The sequence below is a fragment of the Bombina bombina genome, chromosome 7 (assembly GCF_027579735.1).
Source record: "Bombina bombina isolate aBomBom1 chromosome 7, aBomBom1.pri, whole genome shotgun sequence".
Taxonomy (NCBI): domain Eukaryota; kingdom Metazoa; phylum Chordata; class Amphibia; order Anura; family Bombinatoridae; genus Bombina; species Bombina bombina.
The window spans coordinates 185,409,396-185,425,552 of record NC_069505.1 but is presented as its reverse complement, the minus strand read 5'-3'; the positions used below and the strand labels follow the sequence as shown (position 1 = coordinate 185,425,552).

The 16,157-nt window shown below is 40.0% G+C and overlaps 1 protein-coding gene across 1 annotated transcript in view; it reads right to left on the bottom strand.

The window, feature by feature from the left end:
* The window catches only part of BRSK2 (BR serine/threonine kinase 2), a 474,882-nt gene that overhangs the window by 88,324 nt on the left and 370,401 nt on the right, over nt 1-16,157 (bottom strand). Inside the window, exons 9-17 of the mRNA XM_053720479.1 lie at nt 9,965-9,996; nt 7,120-7,284; nt 6,696-6,793; nt 6,453-6,603; nt 6,046-6,106; nt 4,655-5,171; nt 4,335-4,383; nt 3,998-4,121; nt 3,601-3,781 (exon numbers count right to left, since the gene is read on the bottom strand). Of these exons, the coding sequence (XP_053576454.1) occupies nt 3,601-3,781; nt 3,998-4,121; nt 4,335-4,383; nt 4,655-5,171; nt 6,046-6,106; nt 6,453-6,603; nt 6,696-6,793; nt 7,120-7,284; nt 9,965-9,996 (1,378 nt within the window). The remainder of the gene's footprint in view (nt 1-3,600; nt 3,782-3,997; nt 4,122-4,334; nt 4,384-4,654; nt 5,172-6,045; nt 6,107-6,452; nt 6,604-6,695; nt 6,794-7,119; nt 7,285-9,964; nt 9,997-16,157) is intronic.

Here is a 16,157-nt window from a genome sequence, read left to right as displayed (position 1 = left end):
AAAAGAATGCCAAGAGAATTTATGAGAAGAACACCAAGAAATGTAATAAATAATAAATCTCCCTAGACACAGATTTACGAGCCTGTAACATAGTATTAATAACTGAGTCAGAGAAACCCCTATGACTAAGAATCAAGCGTTCAATTTCCATACCTTCAAATTTAATGATTTGAGATCCTGATGGAAAAATGGGCCTTGAGATAGAAGGTCTGGTCTTAACAGAAGTGACCAAGGTTGGCAACTGGCCATCCGAATGAGATCCGCATACCAAAACCTGTGAGGCCATGCTGGAGCCACCAGCAGAACAAACGAGCGTTCCATTAGAATTTTGGAAATCACTCTTGGAAGAAGAACTAGAGGCGGAAAGATATAGGCAGGATGATAATTCCAAGGAAGCGACAACGAGTCCACTGCTTCCGCCTGAGGATCCCTGGATCTGGACAGATACCTGGGAAGTTTCTTGTTTAGATGAGAGGCCATCAGATCTATTTCTGGAAGTCCCCAGATCTGAACAATCTGAAGAAATACCTCTGGGTGAAGAGACCATTCGTTAGGATGTAACGTCTGGCGACTGAGATAATCCGCTTCCCAATTGTCTACACCTGGGATGTGAACCGCAGAAATTAGAGAGGAGCTGGATTCCGCCCATACAAGTATCCAAGATACTTCTTTCATAGCTTGAGGACTGTGAGTCCCACCTTGATGATTGACATATGCCACGGTTGTGACATTGTCCGTCTGAAAACAAATAAACAATTCTCTCTTCAGAAGAGGCCAGAACTGGAGAGCTCTGAAAATCGCACGGAGTTCCAAAATGTTGATAGGTAATCTCGCCTCCTGAGATTCCCAAACCCCCTGCACTGTCAGAGATCCCCATACAGCTCCCCGACCTGAAAGACTCGCATCTGTTGAGATCACAGTCCAGGTTGGACGAACAAAAGAGGCCCCTTGAATTAAACGATGGTGATCCAACCACCAAGTCAGAGAAGATCGAACATTGGGATTTAAGGATATTATTTGTGATATCCTTGTATAATCCCTGCTCCACTGGTTCAGCATACAAAGCTGAAGAGGTCTCATGTGAAAACGAGCAAAGGGGATCGCGTCCGATGCAGCAGTCATGAGGCCTAGAATTTCCATGCAAAAAGCTACCGAAGGGAATGATTGAGACTGAAGGGTTCGACAAGCTGAAACCAACTTCAGACGTCTCTTTTCTGTTAAAGACAAAGTCATGGACACTGAATTTATTTGAAAGCCCAAAAAGGTTACCTTTGTCTGAGGAATCAAAGAACTCTTTGGTAAATTGATCCTCCAACCATGTTTTTGAAGAAACAACACAAGTTGATTCGTATGAGATTCTGCAGAATGTAAAGACTGAGCAAGTACCAAGATATCGTCCAAATAAGGAAATACCGCAATACCCTGTTCTCTAATTACAGAGAGAAGGGCACCGAGAACCTTTGAAAAGATCCTCTGAGCTGTTGCTAGGCCAAACGGAAGGGCAACAAACTGGTAATGCTTGTCTAGAAAAGAGAATCTCAGAAACTTATAGTGATCTGGATGAATTGGAATATGAAGATATGCATCCTGTAAATCTATTGTGGACATATAATGCCCTTGCTGAACAAAAGGCAGAATAGTTCTTATAGTCACCATTTTGAATGTTGGTATTCTCACATAACGATTCAATATTTTTAGATCCAGAACTGGTCTGAAGGAATTCTCCTTCTTTGGTACAATGAATAGATTTGAATAAAACCCCAGACCCCGTTCCAGAACTGGAACTGGCACAATTACCCCAGCCAACTCTAGATCTGAAACACATTTCAGAAATGCCTGAGCCTTCACTGGGTTTACTGGAATGCGAGAGAGAAAAAAATCTTGAAAACTATTCTGTATCCTTGAGAAACAATGTTCTGAATCCAAAGACAGTGAATCGAATTGATCCAAATATCTTTGAAAAATCGTAACCTGCCCCCTACCAGCTGTGCTGGAATGACCACCTCCTGGTAGGAATGTATATCCCATACGTCACTAGCTCATGGACTCTTGCTAATTACATGAAAGAAAACATAATTTATGCTTACCTGATAAATTTATTTCTCTTGTGGTGTATCCAGTCCACGGCCCGCCCTGTCATTTTAAGGCAGGTATTTTTTAATTTTAAACTACAGTCACCACTGCACCCTATGGTTTCTCCTTTCTCTGCTTGTTTTCGGTCGAATGACTGGATATGGCAGTGAGGGGAGGAGCTATATAGACAGCTCTGCTGTGGGTGTCCTCTTGCAACTTCCTGTTGGGAATGAGAATATCCCACAAGTAATGGATGATCCGTGGGCTGGATACACCACAAGAGAAATAAATTTATCAGGTAAGCATAAATTATGTTTCCTTTATTTAAATAATAGGTTCTTGCTTGGCTATGTATCAGCATTAGGCAGGGGGTACTCATTGCAACAGACCTCTGGGGGGTGATGCTACTTGCACCAGTTGTCAGAGGCCATCTGCCCACCTGTAATTATATTAATCCTCTATGAAAAGTAATAATTTATCGGTATGTATAAATCTGTTTTCTCCCCAAGGAGGATAGAGTAAATAAACCATACTGAAGCATGCTGCTGTTTGCTTCACCTTGCTATATACTATAGCGCGGTTACTTAGATCAGAGGAGGAGCTCATTTATATATGGATTCTGATAGGCCATCATGAGGGAGACAGGATATCCACACTCAAAGCTTTTCAAGGGGTGAGTCTCTTGATTGCTCGTAAATAGCAAAGCCCTGCACATTTTACTATCAATGTTGCAAACACTTAAAATATTTTTTCATTTACAATGTAATAGTTGTTATATAGACAGTATGCATATATACAATTATTTTAATGTACCTTTAGCACTGTTGAGTGAGGGAGATGGGATATTAAGATTGTGGGCAAACTGAAAACAGAAAGTTTATCGTAGCTCAGTAGAGCAAAAGAGAGATGGTTACTCCTTAGAGAATTAGAGGCATTTTGAATTAATTAAATAAATACAATAGCAAAGGGGAACAAGAGTGGTTGGGGAAAAAAACCCATAGATGACAAGGGCATACCCTGAGCCACTACACGTAATGGCTCACTATAAGGAGGAAAAGCGATTGGGTTATGAAGAAGCAGAAATTCTCTGTAGAAGGAGAATGATATGACAATAAAATAAACCTCCATATTACAGAACAAGCAGTGACAGAGAAGCCTTATGGGGTGGCAAGAGAGCTGGGATATTCACAAGCAATAAGACAGCCGGGCTAAACAAGGGGAGAGAGAGCTTGTGCACAATAAAAACTATGGTCTAGTTTCCATTGCAGTTATAAACTGTGTAAACTGATGGTGACAAATAACGTATCAATAGCATTAAATATAGATACTTGTTACCCCCAGTTTACAACAGCAATGAAAACTATGCCTATAGGTTTATAGTAAGGAGAGGCAGAGTTTTCAGTGTCAGTGAAGGCTAAAGTGAGAAAGCGCCATCAGAATAAAAAAAGATATTTAGATACAAAAACAGTTATTGTGCAAAGCAGTAAGGGAATGGACCATCTTATCCATTCTCTTGTGAGCTAATACCTGACAGCAGAGTGAATGTGACGGAATAAATCCCACTGTCTTTCTGCTTTTCCCCACTCTCTGAGTATGTGATGTCCACCTGAAACTTCACTGGCTTCTGGAAGACGGACGGACCCCCTGTGGATTTGTATTCTGCTCGGAAGCTCGTCTGTGAGATTACACTGTGACTGAGACTTGGGATCTATAGAGAAGATACATGGGTTGTTATACACTAATAAAATGTAAAACTTTCCCCCAGTTATGTGTCCCCTAGTGGCAAATAACTGAGGCTGTATATTAACATATAGCCTAACTGGTGAAGTGTAATTTGAATTCTCTTTACATGAAGAATTACATTTTTGCTATAAAGTTTTGTTGGTTTGGGGATACAAGTGTTTGGTCAGGATGAGCATCTTACCGAAAGAAAGGCTTGGACAATATCTGCTTTAATTGAGCTTAAAGGTTTGTCCTTAATGACCACAAAGATCTGATCCTCCTTTTCCAGGGTGAGAAAATTACCAAACCAAGACTTCTTGGCAAGTCTGGGGAATGACAGGAGAGAGGAAAATTAAGACCAAGCAAAACTAGAACAATAAAGTTATGTATCTGGGATTTAATACAAATATTCACAAACTTCTAAAACATTTACTGTTAGACGGATGATTTGGTTAATGGTTTTACAAGTAAAATGGAATATATTGTGAAAGATGGAAAGGACGACAGGTTAAGGGAGGTAATCAGGTTCCACCACTTACTCTGGAGATGATTCTGGTGTCAGGTTGGTCATTTCATCAGCTGTAGGAACTGATCACACAATAAAAATTAATAGATTGCTTTAATTTTCCATCTTTCTGCCAACCTCTTCCCTATTCCTCTCTCACCAACTCCTCATCTACCACTTTCTAATGTTCTAGTTTCTACTTTTTTAATTACTAATTATTTGTATTCCTTTATCAAATATTTTCTCTTCTCCACCTAGACTCTTTTTTTCATTCCTACCTAATACTCTCTAATGTTCTTCTCTTGCTTTGCAAAATGTATTTCTTTACATAGTCTACTTTTTCAACTTTCTCACCTTGTAGTTTGCGTCTGTGGAATCGCGGTGAACCCAGGAAGTTATTCTTGATAGAGTTTAGCCTCGTTCTCCAGGGCATTCCTCCAATGCTAGGGCTGGATGGGGGAGTAGGGGAGGGAGTACCCGCTGGACTTTCCTTGGGCGTGTGGACAGGTGTCCCCTTGGGAGTGGGGAGGGGGCTGCCACGGGGTGACGGATGAGGGGTAACCTGTATAAGGGGCACAGATTTGGGGGCCAGGTCAGAAGCTGGCGACCTGGCTGGGTTTCGGGAAGATATGTGTACACTGGGATTACTGACAGTTTGAGGGGTTACATTAGAGGTGTTGGTGGAAGACAAAGGGTGGGATCGGGTTGTCTGGAGAGGTTTCTCAGAAGCTCGGGGCTTAGGGGGGAATGTATGGGTTTTAGGGTGTGCTAGATGGGAACCATTGCGCCCTGAAGTTTCAGAGGTTGAGGATGGGTGGGAAGGAGGAGATGGAGTTGGAGGCTGAGGAAGGGCAAAAAACCTCCTTATTGGCTGAGAGAAAGAAAGTGAAATACAGAGAAAAAGACATAGAAGGATAAAGCAGGACACAAACAGAAAAATTGATGGAGAAAACACCCCAGAAAAAGACACACAAAAAGATAACAATAGGAGACAAAGCAAGCATGATAAAGAAGCAGGAAATGACAAGGAGAGGAGTCAATAGAAGGGAAAGAAATGCCAGAGTATAGAAATTGTAAGAAAAGCAAGAAGGGGAAGGTAAAGATGGTAATAATAAGGTATAGGTGTAAAAAGTTAGATATAGGGAGATTTGCAATGTACGTTCAGTGAAGCAGTTATTAAAAGCATAAAAAGCAGCAGAGCAGTCCAGGGGTGGATGGGAGGGTGGTACCCAGATATGCAGTAAGGAAACAGCCATTTAAGATCAGTGAGGCATGATGGAGGGTCAGTAACCACAGGGATGGAAGGGAAGCAGCCAGCGGGGAGGACAAAAGAATGAAAAAAGGAAAAAAAGACGTGCATGTTAGCGGCAGCAACTCAAAACCAGCCAGAAACACACTAGCAGCAAAGACAAAGTGCTCAGCCACTTAACACCTCTTTGTCATATAATGTTATTTACATCTGCAGTATGTCCCTTCCCTCTGTTAAATGGTTGCCAATAGTGATTTATACTATGACATAACTCATCTGCACAGAAGGGAGGGAGGATTGCTAAATATGTATTTATTTGTAAGGAATGCAACAGGAAACAAACAGAAGTTACAGAAGCAACTACAGGAAAGGGCTTTTGATCCATAGGTCTAGCCATGAAAACCCTAAACATAATGGGAAATTTATGAACACAGGGATAGATGAGGGGCATATGGAGTATGAGGGAGTGCTGGGGGGGTGCACAGATAGTACTCACTCTAGGACTACTAATAGGGCTGGTGGAGAGTCCTGAAGAAGCACCGCTGATGGAGCGCGACCTGAAGAACAAGAGAATGGTTGGTGAGTATCCTACTGTTAAGGCTTCACAAGACAAAACACAGCTCAGAATACATCTACAACATAACTGTTATAGTCCTTTCCATTTCTTATTGGTCTGAATGTTTTTATATTTTATTTCCTGTTTTTCTTGAGTTACTGGCTTCCTTTAATACGTCATTTAAGTATCCTGTGCTAAAAAAGCTGATTTTATAAAACAATTTGTAGATGATCTAGCAGTAAACAGATCCCATTTCCTTGCAAGCACCTATGTCAATATGTCTATGAGCTGGCAGTATAGGAACCTGGTGTAGACCCTGGCAGTACAAGGTTATATTAGTAATTTACCTTTGTCCATGCTGTGCCATTTCTATAGCCCTACGAGCTGGCACCGGAGATCCACCATCTGTTCCACTAAGAACCTCCATAGACTTTCTCTCTGGCCTCCTTTTCCCATGCCGTGTCAGCATGGGGGAGTCCACTCGTTTCCGTGGTGGGTCTAGAATTAAAAAAGGACAATTAAAACATAAAGTCTAACAAGAACAAGTCCCACAGAACAGTCCAGTGTAAGTCCAAGTCCTGCCATTTTACCAATGTCTACTCTTGGCGGTAGATCCTCGTCTTCTTGGCTTGGGTATCTCTCCTTCCGGTCTAGCAGCAGGAAATAGATCATTTTCTCCTGATTTTCCCTGAGCAAACAAAAGTTTCACATTCAAGTAACTACAAGTTTGGTTAGCAAAGTTAACCAGAATGGGACAAGTGAAGACCAACTGCAACGTAAAGCTCTTAAGCAAAGCTTTATGTTCCCACATATTTGTTTTCCATCTGTCCACAGGTGTTTCAGTATTTAGACATTATGAAATGAAATAGTAAATACTGTGTGTAGGATCTGCTTCTCATGGGATTGGGTGGGCAGAAACTAACTTCTGAAACTGATGGACTCACATGTTGTATATTCATGCCTGTTACAGTGACTCCATCTTACCCATCCCTCTCTCCCGTGCCCCATGCTTACTCCTCAGACAGTAGATCCTGCAGCAGTTTGTTGCGATCTCTGAAGCAGCCCAGGGAGTGCATACTCTCTAGCACATCAGGGTCCAAGTCCTCCAGTGATGGTAGAGATCCCATCTGTACCTTTCTTGGAACAGCCTGTTCTGGCTCAGGCTCATTCTTCCCCCCACTGCAAGTGAGAAAACATGTCTCTGTTAATGAATGTCATGTTTAAAAAACACAGCTATCTGTCACGTGCTTCATATATGCTCACACAGCTATTTGTCACATGCTATATATGTGCACACACAGCTATCTGTCATTATGCAATATATATATATATATATATATACATACATATACATACATATACATACACACCGCTATCTGTCATTGTGCAATATATATATATATACATACATATACATACAGACTTCTATCTGTCATTGTGCAATATATATATATATATATATATATATATATATATACATACATATACATACAGACCGCTATCTGTCATTGTGCTATTTATGTGCATACAAACCTATCTGTTACAGTGATATATGCTGTATGTGCATACACAGCTATCTGTCACTGTGTTATACACAGCTATCTGTCAACGTGCTATATATGTGCACTCATAGATATCTGCAACTGTGCTGTATATGTGCACACATAGCTATCTGTCACTATGCTATATATGTGCACACAGATCTATCTGGGACTATGCTATAAATATGTACACACAGCTATCTGTCACTATGTTATATATGTGCACACAGATCTGTCTAGCTCTATGCTATATATGTGTACACACAGCTATCTGTCCCTGTGCTATATATGAGCACACAAAGCTTTCTGTCACAATGCTATATATGTGCACACACAGCTATCTGTGACTATGCTGTATATGTGCACACACAGCTATCTGGCACTATAATATATATGTGCACACACAGGTATCTGTCACTATGATATATATGTGCACACACCGCTATCTGGCACTATGATATATATGTGCACACACAGCTATCTGTCACTGTTATATATATGTGCACACACAGCAATCTGTTGCTATGATATATATGTGCACACACAGCTATCTGTCACTATGATATATATGTGCACACACAACTATCTGTCACTATACTATATATGTGCACACACAGCTATCTGTCAATATACTATATATGTGCACACACAGCTATCTGTCAATATACTATACATGTGCACACACAGCTATCTGTCTATATACTATATATGTGTACACACAGCTATCTGTCACTATACTATATATGTGCACACACAGCTATCTGTCACTATACTATATATGTGCACACACAGGTATCTGTCACTATGATATATATGTGCACACACCGCTATCTGGCACTATGATATATATGTGCACACACAGCTATCTGTCACTGTTATATATATGTGCACACACAGCAATCTGTTGCTATGATATATATGTGCACACACAGCTATCTGTCACTATGATATATATGTGCACACACAGCTATCTGTCACTATACTATATATGTGCACACACAGCTATCTGTCAATATACTATATATGTGCACACACAGCTATCTGTCAATATACTATACATGTGCACACACAGCTATCTGTCTATATACTATATATGTGCACACACAGCTATCTGTCACTATACTATATATGTGCACACACAGCTATCTGTCTATATACTATATATGTGCACACACAGCTATCTGTCACTATAATATATATGTGCACACACAGCTATCTGTCACTATACTATATATGTGCACACATAGCTATCTGTCACTATAATATATATGTGCACACACAGCTATCTGTCACTATACTATATATGTGCACACACAGCTATCTGCCACTATACTATATATGTGCACACACAGCTATCTGTCAATATACTATATATGTGCACACACAGCTATCTGTCAATATACTATACATGTGCACACACAGCTATCTGTCTATATACTATATATGTGTACACACAGCTATCTGTCACTATACTATATATGTGCACACACAGCTATCTGTCACTATACTATATATGTGCACACACAGGTATCTGTCACTATGATATATATGTGCACACACCGCTATCTGGCACTATGATATATATGTGCACACACAGCTATCTGTCACTGTTATATATATGTGCACACACAGCAATCTGTTGCTATGATATATATGTGCACACACAGCTATCTGTCACTATGATATATATGTGCACACACAGCTATCTGTCACTATACTATATATGTGCACACACAGCTATCTGTCAATATACTATATATGTGCACACACAGCTATCTGTCAATATACTATACATGTGCACACACAGCTATCTGTCTATATACTATATATGTGCACACACAGCTATCTGTCACTATACTATATATGTGCACACACAGCTATCTGTCTATATACTATATATGTGCACACACAGCTATCTGTCACTATAATATATATGTGCACACACAGCTATCTGTCACTATACTATATATGTGCACACATAGCTATCTGTCACTATAATATATATGTGCACACACAGCTATCTGTCACTATACTATATATGTGCACACACAGCTATCTGCCACTATACTATATATGTGCACACATAGCTATCTGTCACTATACTATACATGTGCACACACAGCTATCTGTCTATATACTATATATGTGCACACACAGCTATCTGTCACTATACTATATATGTGCACACACAGCTATCTGTCACTATACTATATATGTGCACACACAGCTATCTGTCACTATACTATATATGTGCACACACAGCTGTCACTATGATATATAAAATGATTTTTAGTTGCATGCAGCTTGTATGTACTTACATGTACCAGTTGTGCTTCTGTATGGCTTCTAACTGCAAGACAAAGAACAGACACTACTTACAACAGAATATGGTGCAGCCTCATTGCTAGCTGTGCTCCCTAGCTGTCTGCTGACTGTAGATACTAATCAATTATACATCCTGCTACACACAGGTATGCACACATGCGCATGCACATACACTCACACATATATGCACATACACACACATACACTAGCATATGCCCATACACATACTCACACATATATGCACATACACACACTCACATATATATGCACATGCACACACTCACACATATATGCACATACACACACATACACTAACATATTCATTGTGGTCAAAGTTCAAGCATACTGGCTCTATGAATGATCACTGTGTATATAGAAATTGGCGAAATATATGTACTAAACAAACAAAATTGGCTAAGGCGCAATATTTCTGTGAAAATCTGAACAATAATATATGTAACCCTAGAAAGTTTTGGAAACTCATAAATAACTTACAAAATCCACCAATCCACTCCCAACCCTCCACTGTCAATGTGGATAACCAAAACCTGCAACTCCCCTTAGAAGTAGCAAATGCCTTTAACAATTATTTTGTAGGATGCTCCACCACCCTGATTGACAAACTAATAAATGGCACGCATCCTGAAGCTACAAATGTGGATCAGGCCCCACTAAAACAGCAAAGACCCAATATAGAAAAGTTCAATTTTAGACCTGTACCCTTCAATGTCATTAAGAAACACCTCGATAATCTAAAAATGAAAAACCAGTCAGGACCTGATCAAATCCCAGCAATGCTGTTGAAGCTCAGTGCACCGGCAATTGCTAAGCCTGTTGCAAACCTAATTAACGAATCCTTGGTGTCTGGATACATACCCAAACTCTGGAAAACTGCAAGAGTAGTGCCTATTCATAAAAGTGGGGAGTTAACCTTGGTTTCTAACTATCGTCCTATATCACTGCTCCCTGTATTGTCAAAAATCCTAGAAAAATGCGTCCATACGCAATTATGCGAGTATTATCAACTTTCTAACTATCTGACCCCTGATCAATCAGGTTTCAGACCGAATCACTCCACTACAACTGCCCTCCTAAAAGTTTGCAACGACATCCAAACTGCCATGGAACAAGGAGACCTAACTGGAGCTATTTTCCTTGATTTTGCAAAGGCTTTTGACACAGTGGACCATGACCTACTACTTCTCAAACTAAAATACTCTGGTATTGCTGATCACCCGTTAACCTGGTTTAAATCATATGTATCGGATCGATCACAATATGTCTCTGTCTTTAACAGTGACTCCCTCCCTCTCCCAGTCACATGTGGTGTTCCCCAAGGTTCCATTCTCGGCCCCCTACTATTCACATTATTTATAAATGATTTGCCTAATGTCTGCAAATCCTCAACTGTACACATGTACGCAGACGACACGGTAATCTATGCAAACAAATCTGATCTGCTGCAGCTTGAAACAGTGCTCCAAGACCAGTTCACAGAGGTAGAAAAGTGGATCTCGAAAAACAAACTCTTCCTAAACACTGACAAAACGGTCACATTGATCTTTGGAACGGGACCTAAAATACATAAATTACAAAATTCCCATCTTCGCATCAAAACAAAATCCAATTGCACGCTGACCGCAGTCCACTCTTTTAAATACTTAGGTATGTTGTTAGACCCCAATCTATCTTTTGGACTCCACATAGAAAAAATTGCCTCTAAACTTTATCCAAAACTAGGTGCCCTGTACAGAAACAAATCTTGCCTCAGCCCTACAGTAAAGGAAAAGATTGTACAGCAAATGCTGATGCCTATCTTGGATTATGGGGACATAGTATATGCAGCTGCTCCGCAAACTCACCTTAATAAACTAAATACGTTATATAACTCGCTCTGCCGCTTTGTGCTACAATGTAACTACAGGACCCACCATTGTCACATGCTAAAAGAACTAAACTGGCTGTCGCTGGAATCCAGACGCACCCTCCATCTTTCCTGCCTTGTCTTTAAGAGCCTTTCTGGGAAGCTCCCACCCTACCTGAGCAGAATGCTCTCCCCTGCTATTCCCACCTCCTATAACCTCCGATCCAATAACAGCACATTATTTAGCTTGCCTCAATACAAAAAAAAAGCAGCTTGATCCTCCTTTTCCTACAGAGCGCCACAATTATGGAATGACCTCCCTCACACTTTAAAACCTTCCCAAACACAAAATCCTTTAAGAGATCCCTCTATACATATCTCAAAACAGAATGCTCCTGTCATGGTTGATTAAATATTTCGTACCTGCTCTATGTTAAATGTTTGCATATATTGTGTATTATTATTATTGTTTTTATATTTTATTGTACCCTATTGTATCAATGCAATGTTTTGTGATCCCAGGACATACTTGAAAACGAGAGAAATCTCAATGTATCCTTCCTGGTAAAATATTTTATAAATAAATAAAATAAAATAAATATGCCCATACACATACTGACACATATATGCACATACACACACTCACATATATATGCGCATGCACACACTCACATATATATGCACATACACACACTCACACATATATGCACATGCACACACTCACACATATATGCACATACACATACTGACACATATATGCACATGCACACACTCACACATATATGCACATACACATACTGACACATATATGCACATGCACACACTCACACATATATGCACATACTCATACTGACACATATATGCACATGCACACACTCACACATATATGCACATACACATACTGACACATATATGCACATGCACACACTCACACATATATGCACATACACACACTCACATATATATGCACATACACATACTGACACATATATGCACATACACACACTCACACATATATGCACATACACATACTGACACATATATGCACATGCACACACTCACACATATATGCACATACACATACTGACACATATATGCACATGCACACACTCACACATATATGCACATACACACACTCACACATATATGCACATGCACACACTCACACATATATGCACATACACACACTCACACATATATGCACATACACACACTCACACATATATGCACATACACATACTGACACATATATGCACATGCACACACTCACACATATATGCACATACACATACTGACACATATATGCACATGCACACACTCACACATATATGCACATACACACACTCACACATATATGCACATACACACACTCACATATATATGCACATGCACACACTCACACATATATGCACATACACACACTCACACATATATGCACATACACACACTCACATATATATGCACATGCACACACTCACATATATATGCACATGCACACACTCACATATATATGCACATGCACACACTCACATATATATGCACATACACACACTCACATATATATGCACATACACACACTCACATATATATGCACATACACATACTCACACATATATGCACATACACACACTCACATATATATGCACATACACACACTCACATATATATGCACATACACATACTCACACATATATGCACATACACACACTCACATATATATGCACATACACACACTCACATATATATGCACATACACATACTCACACATATATGCACATGCACACACACATAGATATGCATATGCACACACTCACATATATATGCACATACACACACTCACACATATATGCACATACACACACTCACATATATATGCACATACACACACTCACATATATATGCACATGCACACACTCACATATATATGCACATACACACTCACATATATATGCACATACACACACTCACATATATATGCACATACACACACTCACATATATATGCACATACACACACTCACATATATATGCACATGCACACACTCACATATATATGCACATGTACACACTCACATATATATGCACATACACATACTCACACATATATGCACATACACACACTCACATATATATATGCACATACACACACTCACATATATATGCACATGCACACACTCACATATATATGCACATACACATACTCACACATATATGCACATACACACACTCACATATATATGCACATGCACACACTCACATATATATGCACATACACATACTCACACATATATGCACATGCACACACTCACATATATATGCACATACACATACTCACACATATATGCACATGCACACACTCACATATATATGCACATACACATACTCACACATATATGCACATACACACACTCACATATATATGCACATGCACACACACATAGATATGCATATGCACACACTCACACATATATGCACATACACATACTCACACATATATGCACATACACACACTCACATATATATGCACATGCACACACTCACACATATATGCACATACACACACTCACATATATATGCACATGCACACACTCACATATATATGCACATACACATACTCACACATATATGCACATGCACACACTCACATATATATGCACATACACACACTCACACATATATGCACATACACATACTCACACATATATGCACATGCACACACACATATATATGCATATGCACACACATATATGCACTGTGATAGGGTGAGAGAAGAAGTGTACATTAGCAAAATATTAGAAAGGTCACTTTTTCCCTTCTAACAAAGTGTTAATTTGTTAGCAGCTCACCACAGCTGATTCTTGTTAGGTCAGCTTGAGCCTTTATATGCAGCTATGTGGAGGAAATAAGAGTCTAATTGTACAGGCTTACTCCAGAGAAGGATGAACTGAGACCTTGCTGTATGTCTGACTGTATAGCTGGCAGAAACAAGAGACTGGTGAACATACATTGATTTATTCTGCTTAATGTAATTTGTTTTGTTAACTGGGACCAGCTTAGTTGCCCAGTGCTGGTTAGTAAGGAAATATTGTATGTGTAGTTAGTCTCCTAAAGCGGAGTAGGATTTTGTTTGTTTTATGTTTCATTTAAAGGGGAAGTGGCTGGGAGTGGGCCTGTACCCAGTCTGGAGTCTTATGTTGTATAACACATGGCATCAATGTTGTGCTGAAGTGACTATTCCAGCAAGGACCAAACCACAAGTGGTGTCAGAAGTGGGATTGTTTGTGCCTGCTGTTCTACTTTGGAAGCCTTAAAGGTATAGACCCACATAAATATGGAGGATGTTTTAAAGGCCCTGTTGCAGGCTGCATCTATACAACAAGAAACTAATAGTCAGGTTGCAGCAAGAGTGTAACCAACGTTTAGCTTTGCAGATTGGGACCCTTGCTGAGGCCCAAAATTAGGATCATGCCACACTTTATGATATTGTGCAGCTTATTACTGCTCAAAAAGCACCTGCGCAAGCCGAAGGTGCGTACAGGATACAGGCAAGCGGCTGCTTACAGAAAATGACGGCAGAAGAGGATATGGAGGCATATTTGGTGGCGTTTAAACACACAGCTACCCAGGAAGCCTGGACATGAGAGCAATGGGCAGGAATCAATGCTCCTTTTCTCCTCGGTGAAGCTCAGAAGGCTTATTATGACCTGGAAGAAGTAGCTGCTGGAGGCTATACATAGCTAAAAGGTGAAATTCTCACTAGAATGGGTGTAACATGTACAGTGAGAGCCCCACATTTCTTTAACTGGCATTTCAACATGGGGAAAGCTCCCAGGTCCCAGATGTTTGACTTAATACATCTGGCACGAAAATGGCTTAGACCAGAGGCCCAAAGTCCTGCACAAATTGTTGAAATGCTAGTACTTGACAGATTATTGCAAGTACTACTTTGTGGCCTCCGTGAGTGGGTAGGACAAGGAAACCCCACTACATATGATTCTATGGTGGATCAAGTGGAAAGATACCTTGCTGCCAGAGACCTTGAGAAAGCTTGTCCTATTCCATCTAAACTTGTTTCAGAATCTGAGACAACAAAAGACTTTTAGGGCTAGGAAACAGAAAGGGCGAGGTTGAAGCTGAACCAGCAGATCGCTATCAGATAAACCACACTTTGCAGAGAGTGGATCATTTGTGGAGGAACCCTATAACCTGCTTTGAGTGTGGTGCCAAAGGACATGTCAGGGCAGGATGCCCAAACCTAACAGTAACAATATAATGTGCTCTAGAAGAACCATTAAACTTTTGTGGACTTAATTGCCTTGCAGG